At 40.8% G+C, this 16,055-nt stretch overlaps 1 protein-coding gene across 1 annotated transcript in view; it reads right to left on the bottom strand.

Annotated features, from left to right (window-relative positions):
- The window catches only part of LOC108666385 (guanine nucleotide exchange factor subunit Rich), a 36,373-nt gene that overhangs the window by 5,151 nt on the left and 15,167 nt on the right, over positions 1-16,055 (bottom strand). Inside the window, exons 14-29 of the mRNA XM_047882207.1 lie at positions 15,411-15,588; positions 14,456-14,559; positions 13,781-14,028; positions 13,183-13,417; positions 12,312-12,418; positions 11,635-12,096; positions 10,604-10,846; positions 10,258-10,372; positions 9,600-9,814; positions 7,106-7,348; positions 6,486-6,620; positions 5,450-5,563; positions 4,190-4,391; positions 3,307-3,406; positions 2,042-2,180; positions 372-541 (exon numbers count right to left, since the gene is read on the bottom strand). Of these exons, the coding sequence (XP_047738163.1) occupies positions 372-541; positions 2,042-2,180; positions 3,307-3,406; positions 4,190-4,391; positions 5,450-5,563; positions 6,486-6,620; positions 7,106-7,348; positions 9,600-9,814; positions 10,258-10,372; positions 10,604-10,846; positions 11,635-12,096; positions 12,312-12,418; positions 13,183-13,417; positions 13,781-14,028; positions 14,456-14,559; positions 15,411-15,588 (3,010 nt within the window). The remainder of the gene's footprint in view (positions 1-371; positions 542-2,041; positions 2,181-3,306; positions 3,407-4,189; positions 4,392-5,449; positions 5,564-6,485; positions 6,621-7,105; positions 7,349-9,599; positions 9,815-10,257; positions 10,373-10,603; positions 10,847-11,634; positions 12,097-12,311; positions 12,419-13,182; positions 13,418-13,780; positions 14,029-14,455; positions 14,560-15,410; positions 15,589-16,055) is intronic.

Here is a 16,055-nt window from a genome sequence, read left to right as displayed (position 1 = left end):
TTCAAATTTAATAAATGATTGAATACGGACATCCATCACATAAATCACTAGTACCTAAATCACTTAGAGTGTGAGGCGGGAAGGAACGAAGGCACGAAATGCGATCGTTCAAAGAGGACATAAAGCGCATTTTCTCATTTTTTAGCGCATTTTCTCATTTATGAAAAAAAATGCACTATTGTGCTCGTCATGTCCGTCCGCCCGTCTGTCTGTCTGTCCGTCCGTGACTTCATGTTTTCGTCGACGAGAAAATGCGCTCTCTGTCACTCACTGCAGTGAGTACTGAGTTATATTTTTTTCAACATTTGCGCGGCACAAAGTCACCACAACAAACATCATGCACTATTATTAAAATGCAGACAAGATCTGACCAGTGAGTGTGTGTGAAGAGCGTGAGAGCGTGCAGGCCGTTGACGAGACGTGTTATGGAAGGCAGCGGAGCGTCCTTGGCAGCAGTGACGACTCTCACCACAGCGAGGGCGTCTCGCAGCACCACACTCACCACGGCACTCCACTCCAGGCACCCCGCCTCCAGGAACACCTGAACCATACACCTTCTTAAGATTTATAGTTCTAATGTTCATCTTTACTATGCGTCAATCTTCACGAACCATACACCTTCTCAAGATTTATAGTTCTAATCTTTATGTTTACTTTGTGTCAATGTTCTCGAACCATAGACGTTCTCAAAATTTATAGTTCTAATCTTTATGTTTACTATGCGTCAATCTTCACGAACCATAGACGTTCTAAAGATTTATAGTTCTAATCTTTATGTTTACTATGTGTCAATCTTCTCGAACCATACACGTTCTCAAGATTTATAGTTCTAATCATTATGTCCACTATGCGTCAATCTTCACGAACCATAGACGTTCTCAAGATTTATAGTTCTAATCTTTATGTTTAATATGTATCAATCTTCAACATATGTTATTAAAATCATAGTTAGGTCGGGTTCAGGCACCACAGCCAAACTTATTCACGATGGAAGCTCATACTAAAAAGTCCAGCCAAACACATGCGGCAATAGTGTTTATGAAGGAGAAAATCACTGCTAGAAATTATAACCAAAAATAGTAAATAAAACATTTTATAACAGATTTTGTAGATACCGGTATGTAATTAAATCGTGAAATTCACGATGGAAATTTTAAAAAAATTATACACGGCCCTTTTTTGGGCCCTTTCATTAGAATATGTTAAAAAACTTCAGAAATATTAAGAGAAGTCTACAAAGCAATTTCGAAGATAATCTGAAAAACGATTAACATAAATTAGTCGCCCTCACGAGGCTCAAAATTGATCTTTCGCAAGCAGATTGATATTCATATTTTGATCGGCCAGGGCAACAGAACTGGAGGTGCAATATCATAAAAGGTTTCTAATTCGTAACTACGTAAGCCAATCACTGAGGGCTTTTCAATGTATACCCACCAATCACAGAGAATAAATCGGCCGCTATGTGCACTCAAGCCGCTACGCGTTCTTAAACCTTTAACGAACAAGTTACTATATATGGTCACTTAAATTCTCCTCCCAAAAGGACCCACAACCGCCTCCAGTTTGTGTTTGCTTCCAGCTTGTATGTGTGCCAATCACCAAACACACGACCATCGTTCCGTTTAAAGCATCATCCTATAACATGCCCCAGAACTGAAATGTGGGCATTTTGACCCGAAATACGAATTTGACGCTCTTTTCGCATTTTCTTAAAAGTCGGAAGTTGCAATTTCTATTCAATTACTAGAAGTAATTTGATTTAATTGTGGCAAATTGAACTTAAATAGTTATCTTTTGCATTTGTATCTTAAAGTTTAAATTAGATCAATTTTTGTAAGCGTGATGACCGGATTTAAAAAGTATTCAACTTCGAATTACTCCTTTAATAAGAGGAATTTCAGAAAATTTATTTGGGTAAATGTTTCTTAGAATAGTTGATACATTCTTATAGTGGATTGAGAAAGTCGGGCAAATGCTTGCCCGCGAAAGGGGTTAAGCAAGTTTTGATAGTATGCCTCCCAGCAAGCAGGGAACCAACCTGCAGAAGGTAGCGAAGCTGGACCTGCGCGTGGGGCGGTGGCTTTGGGGACGGCAGGAGCGGAGGATCAGGAGAGCGCGCCAGTAGATCCCTAGTGGGATCACCGTCCTCGCCATTCCAAGCGTCACCGCTATCGTCTCTGCCCATACCAATCAGAGATTGAACTGTCTGACTAAAATCAAATTCAGGTAAAAACAACATAAAAAATCGTCAATTTTTCCTCTTGTTCAGATGATTTAGTTAGTGGTCATAATTGCTGACGTTTCAGGTCGCGCTATCTCGCGCCGGATGTCACGTAGGGCGTCGCGGGCTAAGGATCAGTAAGTATCACATGTATTAGATATTGAACAGATCATATACTGTCGAATATACTTATCGCTCAGAAACTCTATGAGGAGGTTGACTTTCTGGTGGAGCCAAGATACTTCTTAGGTATGTGTCGGAGTCAACTCGGGGTAGGTGATTGGTCAGAAAGGGTTGAATATTACTCGAACACACTCACCAAGTGTCGCCGTAGTGTCGTAGGCAACATATTGTCTGTTAATATATTGCTTATACAGTGGGGGGAAATAAATATTCGTACACTTGAAAAATCGTATTTTAATGTATGTAAGTACACAAACTTAACAGGAAAAGTGATTTAAATTATGTATAGAGACGCATAGTATTCAAAAATTTGTTAAGTTTGTGTACTTACATACATTAAAATACGATTTTTCAAGTGTACGAATATTTATTTCCCCCCACTGTATATTGATTATATTGATTATATACTGATTAAATATTATATAATATATTGCAAGGAAGGATATTTTTTCTGATGTGATGAAATGACTGGTTGCATAAAAGAAATATTTTAAACAGAAAAAATTCTTAGCTCCGATTTAAGGGAACACCCACGAATTTAGTGAGTTCTGCTGAGTGCCCGTTTCGTGACGGTCTTAGATTTAATAATCATTTGACGAGTGAAAATGGTTCGGTAACAGAAAACTGAAGGGAATATCGTGATTATTTACCAAACTAATTGCTAGTATTAAAGACTAGTATTACTACTATTGCTAGTATTAAATCAAGTGAAAGGCTAAAGAACAAAGAATATAAGTCAAACGAAAGGAAAAATTTTACGCCCTAGATGGAGAAACTAGCATAAAATGCTCGGATGATGTGACCAGGGGCTTAACAAAATGACTATGTGTTACATAGCAAAACAATAAAATATAAACTAAATATTAAGTAATTGAAATAATAAATAAATTTGATGTAACCTGTGCATCGCTGCAGCGGCCGTGCTCATCACGCTGCAGTTGTCGCCCCCGTAGACGCTGCTCATGCAGCACTCCTCGCTCATTGCGCTCATCTGCTCACCTGCAAAATTCAAACAAATAGCTTGACTCTTCAGTAATCACTATTTAAGAGACAAAGGCTGACTTTTACCCACTCTAATGACGATAGTCATTGTCCATTTGAATGTGGCAGTGCCATAGTCACTTGACATTACATCCACACCGAACTTCTTTGAAAAAAATTCATGGTCTTGTGTAGCAAGAAAAATTCCTTCGTCATAGCTTACCAAGTCGTAAATATAAATCCGAATCCAAATACGTGTAGCTTCACTTAAATCTGTGAATAAAGTAGCCGGAGTCACGCAAACATACTCTGGCAGCTATACAAACGGCAAACTCTTCCCTTGATCTTCAACTTCCTGACTTAATTTAGAGTATGACATTTAAAATTGACGTTTACTAATGAGCAATTAATTGTCATTTTAGCGATTCCTTCTTTAATCGAAGGAAATATTAATAACTATTATTTTTTATTTATTATTATTATTTATTATAGTTATTTCACATTTATTTGAAAGTACTGTAATAATTATATACATGGAGAATAATTTCAAATCAGAATAAACAGATACGGTACGTGTTTCACGTGTTACCTCACAAATTGCGATATAATTGCAATAGATTTACTTGATGAATTGATAAAAAAAAATACAATAAACTAGTTTTGATTTAAGTTCCGTTTCGCAGATCTCACTCACAAATTGCGATACAATTTGATAAAACGAATTTACTTGACGAATTGATAAAAAAAATACAAGAAACTTGTTTTGATATGAACATTTAAATTCCGTTTCGCAGATCTCACCGGAAGGCGGCGCATGAGGCACCAGCACAGCCTGCCTGGGGGTGGCGTCGTGGGCATCAGCGCCTGTGTAGTAGCTGCCGGGGGCCGTGGAGGGCGGCAGCGGCGCGTGCTGGGGCGTGAGAGCAGCCTGGGTGTCCCCTGCACAGGTGCTGTGACTCAGGTAGCCGCTGTCACCAATTTTGCCTTGAGCAAGTGACGGCATCTGGCAATGGAAAGTTATTAAAGTGGTAGCCGGTACATCACAGAGCAACATAGATGTAGTAAATTAATGAGACCAGCACAGGTGCTGTGACTCAGGTAGCCGCTGTCACCAATTTTGCCAAGTGACGGCATCTGGCAATGGAAAGTTATTAAAGTGGTAGCCGGTACATCACAAAGCAAAATAGAAGAAGCAATGAATGAGAACAACTTTTCTGGTAATAGTGATATGCGTCGATGAAATATCTGATAGAAAAAACGAATGTTGAAGGAGCATTCTTGCTGTAACTAAAGTGTGAACGCTGCAGACGGTGGAAGAACAAAATTGATTAGATAATTCCATCAGCATCGATCGAATTTTCTTCACTTTACAAATAAATTAAGCCATTCATTAGTGAAAATTATGAAATTTAAAGATGGTGACAAAAGCGTGCATTATTATTGGTATTAGTTGATCGAGGTGGTAGCATAAGTACATTGACTTGTGTTGTAGACTTCATACTCTCAGCTTCGTGTGAGCTTCAATGTCAATTTTCTTGATCCGAGTATTGAGGATCTTGCTGAAAGTCATGAGTGCGCATAATCATCTACTTTATTGCTAGGCTACGAGCCAATAGCAGCCTACCTCTCAGGGAGCTCTCAGTCAGTCGTAACTTGATATAAGTGATTATTCGCGGTAGTTACCTTCTTTAGTTAACCTGCGCTCTCCTCACAACAATAGTAAGTTCAATATCAGCAACAATACTGGAAATTGTTTATTATACAGCCCTGGGCCATACTTTCAAAATTTGCTAAGTAAACGTAAGTGCTTACGCTTTATTTTCTTGTCTGTGATTGGCGGACTTTGCTCGAAAGGTCGTCAATGATTGGCTGATGAACTTACGATCTCTTAACTTTTTTTTGAAAGTATAGGCCCCGTATTGTTATATCCTTAGTCAAGTAAGAGAAATGAAAGCAGTAGCCACCTTGTGGGCGGTGAGCGATCTCTTAACTTTTATTGAAAGTATAGGCCCCGTATTGTTATATCCTTAGCCAAGTAAGAGAAATGAAAGCAGTAGCCACCTTGTGGGCGGTGAGGCTGAGTTCCCTGATGCTCTCATGCAGTCCCTCGACGCTGTACTGCCGTAGACTGCTGGCCGTCACCGCGGGGTACGGCCACGAGAAGTCCGTGTGTACCTGAAACATAACATATATACTATGTACATATATAATGTACATATATATTAATACTATACTATATTCAGCTGCACACGGCCACGAGAAGTCCGTGTGCACCTGAAACATAACATATATACTATACTATATATATATACTATATACATATATACTATAGTATATTAGTGTAGGCTGGCAGAATTTATTCTCTTAAGCAAGTTTTGTTAAAGACAAGAGAATTAGTTTTATTTATTAGCTTCTTGTTAGGTTTTTCAATACTAAATGCTTCAAGTCGTACTAAATTCTTCGTAGGTGTTGGAAGATTTAAAATTAAATTACCGATAGACATTTTTAATATTGAACGACGTTTCGAATGTACAACATTCATTTTATATGTGGATTAATATATTCAGTACTACTACATATGTACTATATTCAGGTGCACACGGCCACGAGAAGTCCGTGTGCACCTGAAACACGAGTCACGGCTGCGTTATACGCACGATGAGACGGCGTGCGTATAGCAACCATTTGAACTGGGCGCACGTTATACGCACGCAACGCCGGTCACGCGAATTAAAATTATTTATGCAGCGGCACCAGAAGGTAAACTGAAGAAGATCCAACATGAATATTAAGATGGAACTAAACTCAAGTGACTTATCACACGTGTCATGCGTCAATAAGCCCGAAAAGGAAAGTTATTCAGAATCATTAATATTATTATTCTACGAAGCATTTGTCGTGGCGTCTGGTTCAAACGAACTCCGAGGGCACGTCACACAAGAGATTAAGATAAGAGAATATACTGTCGAAATAATAAACTAGGGTAAGAGTAAGTAGTTCCTGCGATACAACAGCTAATAAACTAGGGTAAAAGTAAGTAGTTCCTGCGATTAGTGCGATACAACAGCTAATTATACGTAAGTGTGACGGTAAGAACCTGTCTGAGGGCAGAGACGAAGTCGTCCACCCTGGCAGCACGGCAGCGTTCCCGCCGCAGCCACGACACCACAGGGAAGTCCAGGCGAGCAGCCATGGTGCCTAGGTCGTGCAGACGGCGTCCCAGTAGCAGTTTCTGAAAGTCATTATAGAACTTAAATTGTATTATCTATTCTAATGATATAACGTTTGAAGAAGGTTGGGATCGCGATAAAATGTAATTTTTTATGATATTTTTAAGCGAATATTTTCTATTTTAAATTATCAAACTAAATTAAATCTTGGAATTTGCCGAAGGTAATCAGATGTTTGACAAACAAGACATGAATGTAGCCATAATCGAAAATAATTGACATGTATAAATTCCAAGAGTGAGTAATTTGATCACTCGCGTTTTATTGCACAGGAAATCGTAATTTCATTCTACTTGAGTTAATTGGGCAGCTATTTTTGCTTTTAATGAAGGTAAAATGTAATCAAGCAATTTGATTATTGTCGAAGCTTCAAGACAAACTACAAGTTGTCGAATCGACGAGACAAAATGGGATTCGTCTTTCAAGTCTGCGGACCTTGACATTTAGGACATTGACATTTAGGCATGACATTTAGGACATTGCTGACCTTGGCATGCCGTTGTAGGATAACATCAACGAAATATTCCTCAGCAGAAGCATCCCTCTGAACTCCTGTAGTGCTGTTAGAAGACCTCTTCCTGCCGTCAGCCGCGTCAGTCTTATGGTCTGACGTCCAGCGCTGCCCAGTGTGCTGCTGTGGGGGGGTCGAGGCGCCCGCTGTGTCCCCTGAACCCCCGGGACTGACGCCTTTTGGGGCGGAGGCGCTAGAGAAGGAGCGGCTGCGCAGCGCCTGTCACGCAAATTAACAAATTATTTACCGTGAAACTTATTCCTTTTTCGGTGAAGAAAACAGGCGACATTGCCGCCGAAAAGGATTATGAAAGAATGTAATTCATTCATGACATACGGAGTTTATTGCGATGATGGGCAAATAATTTTAATTCAATTTCAATATGCAGGAGGCTATTATTACAATAGAAAACCGCGTGGTTTGTAGCTGACAAGACTTGTAAAGGCTAACAGAAAGTGTAACTCATGCGGGCGAGAATAACTGAACATCGGCAGGTGTACTATACATAAAAAACAGTTACGAGTACGTAACTCTCCTCAGCCAATCACTGACACGGCTTTCCAAGCTAAACGCACCAATCACAGACGAGAAATCTGCAGCTATATGTTCACAAAAAAATTTTGATAGCACGGCAACGATCAAAGCGGTTATCGCTTAGGGGTTTCGTACCGAAATCAAATAGTGTTCAAATTCGTCATGAAACAATATCCGTACCGAAATTGTTTCATGACGCGTTCGCTACTATGTGGTGTGCCTCTCAAAAGAAGCACAAAATTTACGAACTTTGATTCTCTATTATACGGTGTTATATGGTGATCACTAGGCAATAATTCATGCGATATGTCAACGATACAATAAATGAATGAAGCAATAAAAGTCGAACACTTCATGTAGTGGGGAAAAAATTAATGAATCGATCAAAGAGTAACCATATGAAAGAGAGAAGTCGTTGCTCTTCAATTTACAAGTTTTTTTTTCGTTTGACTGTTCACATTTTCGAACGGTTCTACCTGCAGCAATTAAAAATTATTTCATGTCTTCTGTATTAAATTTAGTTCATTTGTTCACAGTCGTAAAATAAACATGCGAATAACGTTGATGTCTCGAAACAACAAGATCTACCGCTAGGCGCCGTATTCTACAACCACATTAAAATCTCGTCATTTACTAGTGTCATTAATTGACAATTGAACAGGCACTGGTGGCAGTAATCGATAACCAATAAAAAGCTTGTCATTTGAGAACAGACAATCAGTTGTTGCCATTTGCGCTGTACGTCCAGAGCCTGGTGACAAGCATAACAACAAAAGCACAAGCACAACAACAAGAAGCTGTACAGCTCGCCACAACCATAAGCAGTTAAAAAAAGAGAATTAATGACAAAAATCTGTCATGGGTGACAAATAATATGACTTGCCTGACTAATAATTTATCGTGTCTGTAACAATATTTCGTGAGTGACATATATAATTGAAAAAAAAAAATAATTTCATTTAGTGGTAATCACACGACGTCAAGGGTAATGGTAATCAGTGGTAATCACATGGCGTCGAGGGTAATGGTAATCAGTGGTAATCACACGACATCAAGGGTAATGGTAATCAGTGGTAATACGACGCATTAGGCAATGTTTACTTCATAATAGTCTTTGTGAGAACAATACGATGCATTAGGCAATGTTTACTTCGTAATAGTCTTAAGGATGATAATACGACGCATTAGGCAATGTTTACTTCATAATAGTCTTTGTGAGAACAATACGATGCATTAGGCAATGTTTACTTCATAATAGCCTTATAGAGGACAATACGATGCATTCTTAGTATCCTTAGTCCTTAGTATTTGTTTGGGATATAGCAGTCCCAGGCAATGTTTACTTCATAATAGCCTAATAGAGTACAATATGATGCTTTAGGCATTTACATTGAACGTAGCTAAGTTGGAAAGAATGATCTTCCGATAGCTGAGAGAATTGTTACTGATTACAACGCCAATAACTATTAAGTAATAATAACAACATGAGGTGGCGAAGGTAAGTTGCCTGCACTATGATACAGAAGCTGAAATGATTTTTCAGTGTTACCGCAAATTATTTACCTACACCAAGCATTATAGTAAGTAATAGTACATACACAAAACAAGGTTACACTATACGTATTGATGGCCTAGCAGGAAACAATTGAGATCATCACCTTGAACGATAAAATCTTTGAAAAGTTTTGTCAATAATCGATACAGATAGCGAGAAAGAAGGTGACTACACATGACAAATGCTGTCGCAAGTTATGAGGTATGTCACAAAACCAGCTAATTGTACTCAATTGGTAAAACTGCCGATACATTTGTCAAGTTAACGTCTGGAACTATGATGGAAAAGAAAAAATAATTCAAACTATTGAATGCGTTTCTTATAGAGCTGGACGCTAGCCCAAAATAAAAAGATTAACTTGAACGGAATGGTAATTTATACCTGAGTATTGGGTAAAATCATGGAGAGATCTTCGTCAACGCAGGCGGGGGACACGGGCTGTGAGGCGTGACTGAAGCCGACTTTGGTGCTGCCGCCTACAGCGTTCACGGCCCCGCCCGTCGCAGCGCCGCTGCCCACGCCCCCCGCAGAACTGCCGCTCGTCGTCACGCTGGGGGCGTTACATGACGGCTTCGGCGAGTCCAGGTCCGTCGGGTCTGAGTACATTATAAACTTTCAGAAATATTGTAAACAATTAAATTCAACCGGGAATCAATACGCATGATAAAGAAGTTTTCTGGTAAAGCATAAGATGAAGAGGTGCTATAACATCATAAGTTTACCAAGTCTAGGCTTATTCAATAGGCGTTAAATGGAAACCTATGAGAAGCGCAAAAGTCTCCATGAAATATTTAGATTTATATGTATAATTTTGTAGCGTTAAATGGAAACCTATTAGAAGAGCACAAGTCTCCATGACATATTGACAGATTGTTGTGTATAATTTTGTACTCGTGCACTTGGAGGATACACTACGCTGAAATATTTAGATTGTTATGTATAATTTTGTACTCGTACACACGAAGGCGACACTACGCTGAAATATTCAGATTGTTATGTATAATTTTGCACTCGTACACTTGGAGGCGACACTACGCACCAATGGCGCCCAGGAACCTGATGAGGTCCTTGCAGAGATGCCACTTGCCCGCCTCGAGCGTCGCGTCCAGCAGGCGAGTGGCGTGGCTGCGGCTCACGCTTGCGCTCTCCAGGTTCTGCAAATTATTCGAAAAAAATTTAATAAAACTTTCAAGAACCATCATGTTTGCTTTACAACAATAAGTAAACGAGATCTATTAACGAACATACAAAACTTTACTCTTATTATTACTATTAACCATTAGATCTACTTGTGAGTGAGAGAAAGAATATTTTAAATGACCACACCCACAGGACGAGCTAACACAGCAAATAACATAAGAAAAATCTCGCAGAAGAAAGCCAACCTGAAGAATAATGAGGTAGCTGGCAGCGGTGTCGAGCTGTCTGGCAGCCAGAGCCTGGTTGAAGAGTATGCCGGGACTGCCAGCGACTGAGAAGAGGAAGCGCCAGAGAGGGAGCTCGGTCTTACGAGCGCACTGCACCACCGTCTGCAGGTGATGCACTGGAAACTCCTTGATGAAGTCCAAAACGCGCGGCAACAGAGAGTCCGGCAGAGGCTCCTTACTGGTCGCTTCCTCTTCCAGTACCTGAATAACACAATATTCTTTCACTGTAATATTTGCAATGAAGTTGAAGCCGAGGAGCTTGCTATATAGGTACTACCATTGTTATCTTCGCCCAATATGGGCAAAATGGTGACAACTTCCACGTGTATTGTGGACGGGATAGTGTAGGTTATTTTATTTTCTAAGGGACCTTCACAAAGTTGCCAAGGCATTCTCTCGTCAACGGCAATTATGTATAGACTTCTGGCAGACATTTGCTGGTTTTCTTTGCCAAGATCCTGCATTAAAATAACATCCAAACCTTCCATTTAATGACGATGAAGCAAAAAGAGAAAAGCAGAGTAGAGTTGGAGACGAGATTATCTTGTTAGAACCAAGGAATAGGTAATATAGGTAGATGATAAAACTTATTTCAGTCACTGACACTAGACCAGGATAGCGCGCCGGTACTTATTTGAAGACATTTGAATGTTAAGGCATACGGTATATGCGAAGTGTTCAGAGTTCGTGACACGAGCAAAATAAGGGTGAGTGACCAAATAGGCATAGTAACAAGATGCCGCGAAGAAAGCTACGATTAATAACCGCGACAACTTTTATCACTCGAAACAATCCAGCAATCATTATATTAATATAAGAATCATCAGTACCTACTTGAAACAACACAAACATGAAATGGAAGGGACAGATTACTAGAATATAGTTCATAGTTCCTAACAGCAGCATAACTAGAAATATAAATGAAAATCTTTGCGACGTCACCAGCAGCCTCTATGAAAGAAATGACAGGCGAGCTACGACTTTCCTACATTGGTCAGCGTGTCTCCTCTCTCAGTCAGGTGGTTAGATCTCTCAGTCAGCAACCTGCCTCCCTCACTCAGCGAGCTGCCTCCCCCACTCAGCGAGCTGCCTCCCCCACTCAGCGAGCTGCCTCCCCCACTCAGCAAGCTGCCTCCCCCACTGAGCGAGCTGCCTCCCCCACTCAGCGAGCTGCCTCCCCCACTCAGCNTATCGGTTTCGAAGTTACTTCGCCGGTCCTCCCGCAGCATTCTGGTGAGCATCTCGTCATGATCGAGGGCGGATGTGTTGGGGTAGCAGTTTTGTCGGATGTCGTTGTGGCTAGGGCACTCCGCCAAGACATGCAGAACTGTCAGTGGCACCAGGCAGTCGTCACAATATGGTATAGGGCGTCGTTCAATCAGGTAGCCGTGAGTGAGGCGCGTATGGCCAATCCTCAGTCTACACAGCGCTATCTCCATTTGTCGGGATCTCTGGTACGAGGAGCTCCATGCTGATACACTGTCCTTGATTGTTCTCAGTTTATTGTTTCTCGTGTTCAGCCACAGCTCGCGCCATATATGGTGTATTTGTAACGGAGTTACAAATAACATTCTAATAAATTTTTTGGTGATCAGGATTACAACACGGTTATTAAATTAAACTGGACTGCTGTATGGAACGGCAGGTTCAAGACTACATTACTCACGGTTCTCGTGATGATTGCAGTGGGCTGGTGGAGGGCGCTCGAGTCGCAACCCATGAGAGACGAGTCAGTCTCGGCCCCCAGTAAGATGCCTTCTTCAAACAGCACCGCTGCAAAATGCATACATTAACTTGTAACCTTATGACAAGAGCACAGGTAAATAAATAACTCGAGTGAACAACGAAATTCTGCCTTGGAAAGATTGACAAAGCTGTTCCATCACTTCGAGTCCCATCCTGAAAGCTTTAAATCTACGTCGAAGTGTGATGAAAAGCTTTAAATCTCCGTCGAAGTGTAGTGAAAAGCTTTAAAAAATTCAATCTACGTCGAATAATTGGCCGTGAGGCGCGGCTATACCACATGACTGAGTAGGCCCACAAGGTTACAGAAATATCTATACTGCTAAACCAGAGTCGTTCAATGCAATCAGTATGAGAATATGCCTGACTAAATAGCTGTGCTCACGCGATCTTCAGTGTTCACAAAAGATGTTTAGGTTTGTTTGACGCGCTGGATGAGTCGAGAACTATAAGAAGGCCATTAGGGTGTATAGACTAGCTGATCCTAATGAGAAGATTAAAGGCTAACTGAGTAGAATGAAATAGAACAGGAACTTCCGCGAAACGCTAATATTTCCTCAATGGAAGATTATATGCGTTGTTCATCTCGAAAAGTGAGGCAAAATTTACCTAATGGAAGGCATGCCAGGCAGCATAATATATCTAACGGATAAATGGAAGGCATGACAGGCAGCATGATATACCTAAGGGATAAATGGAAGGCATGACAGGCAGCATGATATACCTAACGGATAAATGGAAGGCATGATATACCTAACGGGTAAATGGAAGGCATGACGGGCAGCATGATATACCTAAGGGATAAATAGAAGGCATGACAGGCAACATGATGCGCCTGGCAAGGAATGTATGGCTGCGGTCGGCAGTGTTAGGGAAGAGGGGCAGCCAGGCTCGGGTGCCCTGAGCGCCGCAGTGCAGCCACAGGGCGTGGCTGAGGTGAGGCTTGAGGGAGGCGCTGCCGCTGTTGCTGCACCAGAAGCTCTCACAGCAACTGGCCAGCACGATGGGCGTCATCTGCGCCTGCTGGAACTGAAACATAAACGCGCAATGAGTAATAAAAAATAGTTCTAGATGCTGATGTGAACATAGAGGATCAAATAACTTCAAATTGTTGCAGTCAATTGGTATTTTTATAGTGTAAGAAGTAGTCGAAATAAATCGGCTCTAATTTTCTTCAGAAATTAACCATGTGTTTAAAGGGATTTGAAGTTAGATAGGCGTTTAAAATCGATCAGTTCTGATATTAAAAACACGTTACATGAATAAAAGAAGCACCGATAATTCTAAAACCAAGAAGTGACTCGTACAACTATTCATCAAACAACAACCATAGCCTAAATAATGAGGGGGATAATAGTCAATGAAATAATCCAAATTGATTTAGTAGTTTACCAGCTTCCCGTTGTCCTTCTGTTCTTCAAGTTGCCCCGATCCGTTGGGGTCTTTAACGGCACTGGGAGGCGCCTGGTCGCGTTGAATCATCAGGACTTTGCCTGATATGTTGAAGATGAGACTCTGCGCAGGCGGGGGCTTGTCTGCCGGCGCAGTCAAATCTGAACTCCGAGTCTCGTGAGCGCTGTAGCTACCGGAGCTCAGAGACGAGCTGTACCGAGATGAACGTCTTCGGTAGTTCTTGTAACCTGAAACATTTACGAGTCAGTCACTTGTTTATTATACACATTCGTCGTGATTACAAGTCAGTGACTAGTTTATTGTACACATTCGTCGTGATTACAAGTCAGTGACTTGTTTATTGTACACATTCGTCGTGATTACAAGTCAGTGACTTGTGAATTATGCACAAACGTCGTTAATATGAGCGGTTTGTTAGCGGATTCACATTAGTTTATTGATTTCTGCAGCATTTTGACCAAGATAAAAAAAATTTGTCACGTAAAAGATCAGGAAAATAGAGCCAGCACAAATTTATTTATTCAACCGAAAAATTCTGATATATTCTACATATCTTCTTCCCTTAGCAAAGTGACTTCTATGAGAAGCTAAGAACCACCTTGGAAAGCATAAGCAAGATTTATTAAATTAAAAAATAAAGTTATACGTCGGTACCCGCAGAGGCGGCTTGTGAGCCGCAGTAGCTGACGCTGTGTTCGTAGCCGAGCCGGTGATGTTCGTATGAACTGTTCAGGCGAGATGACGACCCAACCGTGCTTCTGTTGTGGAGAAAATGCGATGTGTTTAAATGTGCCAGGAGGTGTAAAACGATTTAATTCGAGCCAACTTTCGGCATGTGGCGAAACGAACATTCAGAGTAGAGCACACCTGTTCACATACTTTGCGCGGTGAAATCAGGCAGAAATACAGGGTGATGGACCCAATTTAATGAATTCGTAAATATTTAGGTATAAATTTAATATGAATAATTTATACAAAAATGGAAAGAGAAAGATTAAAATTATTTTTTAATCTATTCAAACACGGAATTGGGAGACGGCGGCGGAAAAGGCCGCTAGAGTTCTCGCACCAGCCAGCCAATAGGTTCAGTACCGAATTTGAGACGAAATGCCCGCTGCACTGCAACTTGCGACTCACTTTTAGCAAACTCAAGAACGCAGAAAGCCTTGGGCTGCACAGTATCCATCTCACTCACAAGTGACAGTGGAACACAAAGGCAGCTGACTGGCGCGAGAACTATAGCGGTCGTTTCCGCCCCGCCGCCCAATTCCGCGTTTGAATAATTTAAAAAATGTTTTGAATCTTTCTCTGTACATTTGTATAAATTGTTCATTTTGAATTTAAACATAAATAGATACGAATTTATTAAATTGGGTCCAACATTTAGAAAAACCCTGTATATCAATAAACTGGGGTGCTCTGTTGGAGAACTTACAATCGATAATTTTGGACGCTATTTACTTTCATTGCATTATTTCATGTTTAATTCTGATTAAAGAAAAGAACTAATTGAATATTTTAAACTTCTATTCTGATTAAAGAAAAGAACTAATTGAATATTTTAAACTTCTATCTAATTCTGGGTGGGACTTAGTGACGAGGAAGACACCTGTGCCTGGACATGACGGAGGGCGCAGCGGTGGGATGTGTGGGGAGCTTGGGAGACTCGGTGCGTAGGGAGGTGAGGGCGATGGACACCACACATGCAGGGTGTACCGCCAGACCACTGATGTCGACCTCCTGTACACGCTCCACGACACATCCTTCGTCTGCCCCACGACCTCCTCCTGCGTCAGTAATAGTACAAGTAGTTAAAGTAGGAGTTATAGTATATTTGTAGTTAGTAGTGATAGTAGAAGTAGTAGTATAGTGGTAGTACAGCCAGACCACTGATGTCGACCTCCTGTACACGCTCCACGACACATCCCTCGTCTGTCCCACGACCGCTTCCTGCGTCAGTAGTAGTAGAAGTAAGTAGTAGTTATGGTAGGAGTAATAGTATATTTGTAGTAGTGATAGTAGAACTAATAGCATAGTGGAAATAAGTTTAATAGAGCTTCAGATACCGCCTCCTGCTGCCTACACCGACAAAGCTTGTTCATAGCTTGGCTGTTAGGTAATCCTATTTGGCACCGCTTACAATCTTGGTAAACCGATAGTGCATTTTTTAATTAAAGTTTCAACACATCCAGGTTCTTCAATCAAAATCAATGAAGCCTCCGAGTAAGTGTCCAGCTTTAAAGCGTAACAAACA

This window comes from Hyalella azteca, unplaced genomic scaffold (genome assembly GCF_000764305.2).
Source record: "Hyalella azteca isolate HAZT.00-mixed unplaced genomic scaffold, Hazt_2.0.2 contig9899, whole genome shotgun sequence".
Lineage (NCBI taxonomy): Eukaryota > Metazoa > Arthropoda > Malacostraca > Amphipoda > Hyalellidae > Hyalella > Hyalella azteca.
Note: the sequence above shows the minus strand (reverse complement) of the source record. Positions and strands in the feature narration are given on the sequence as shown.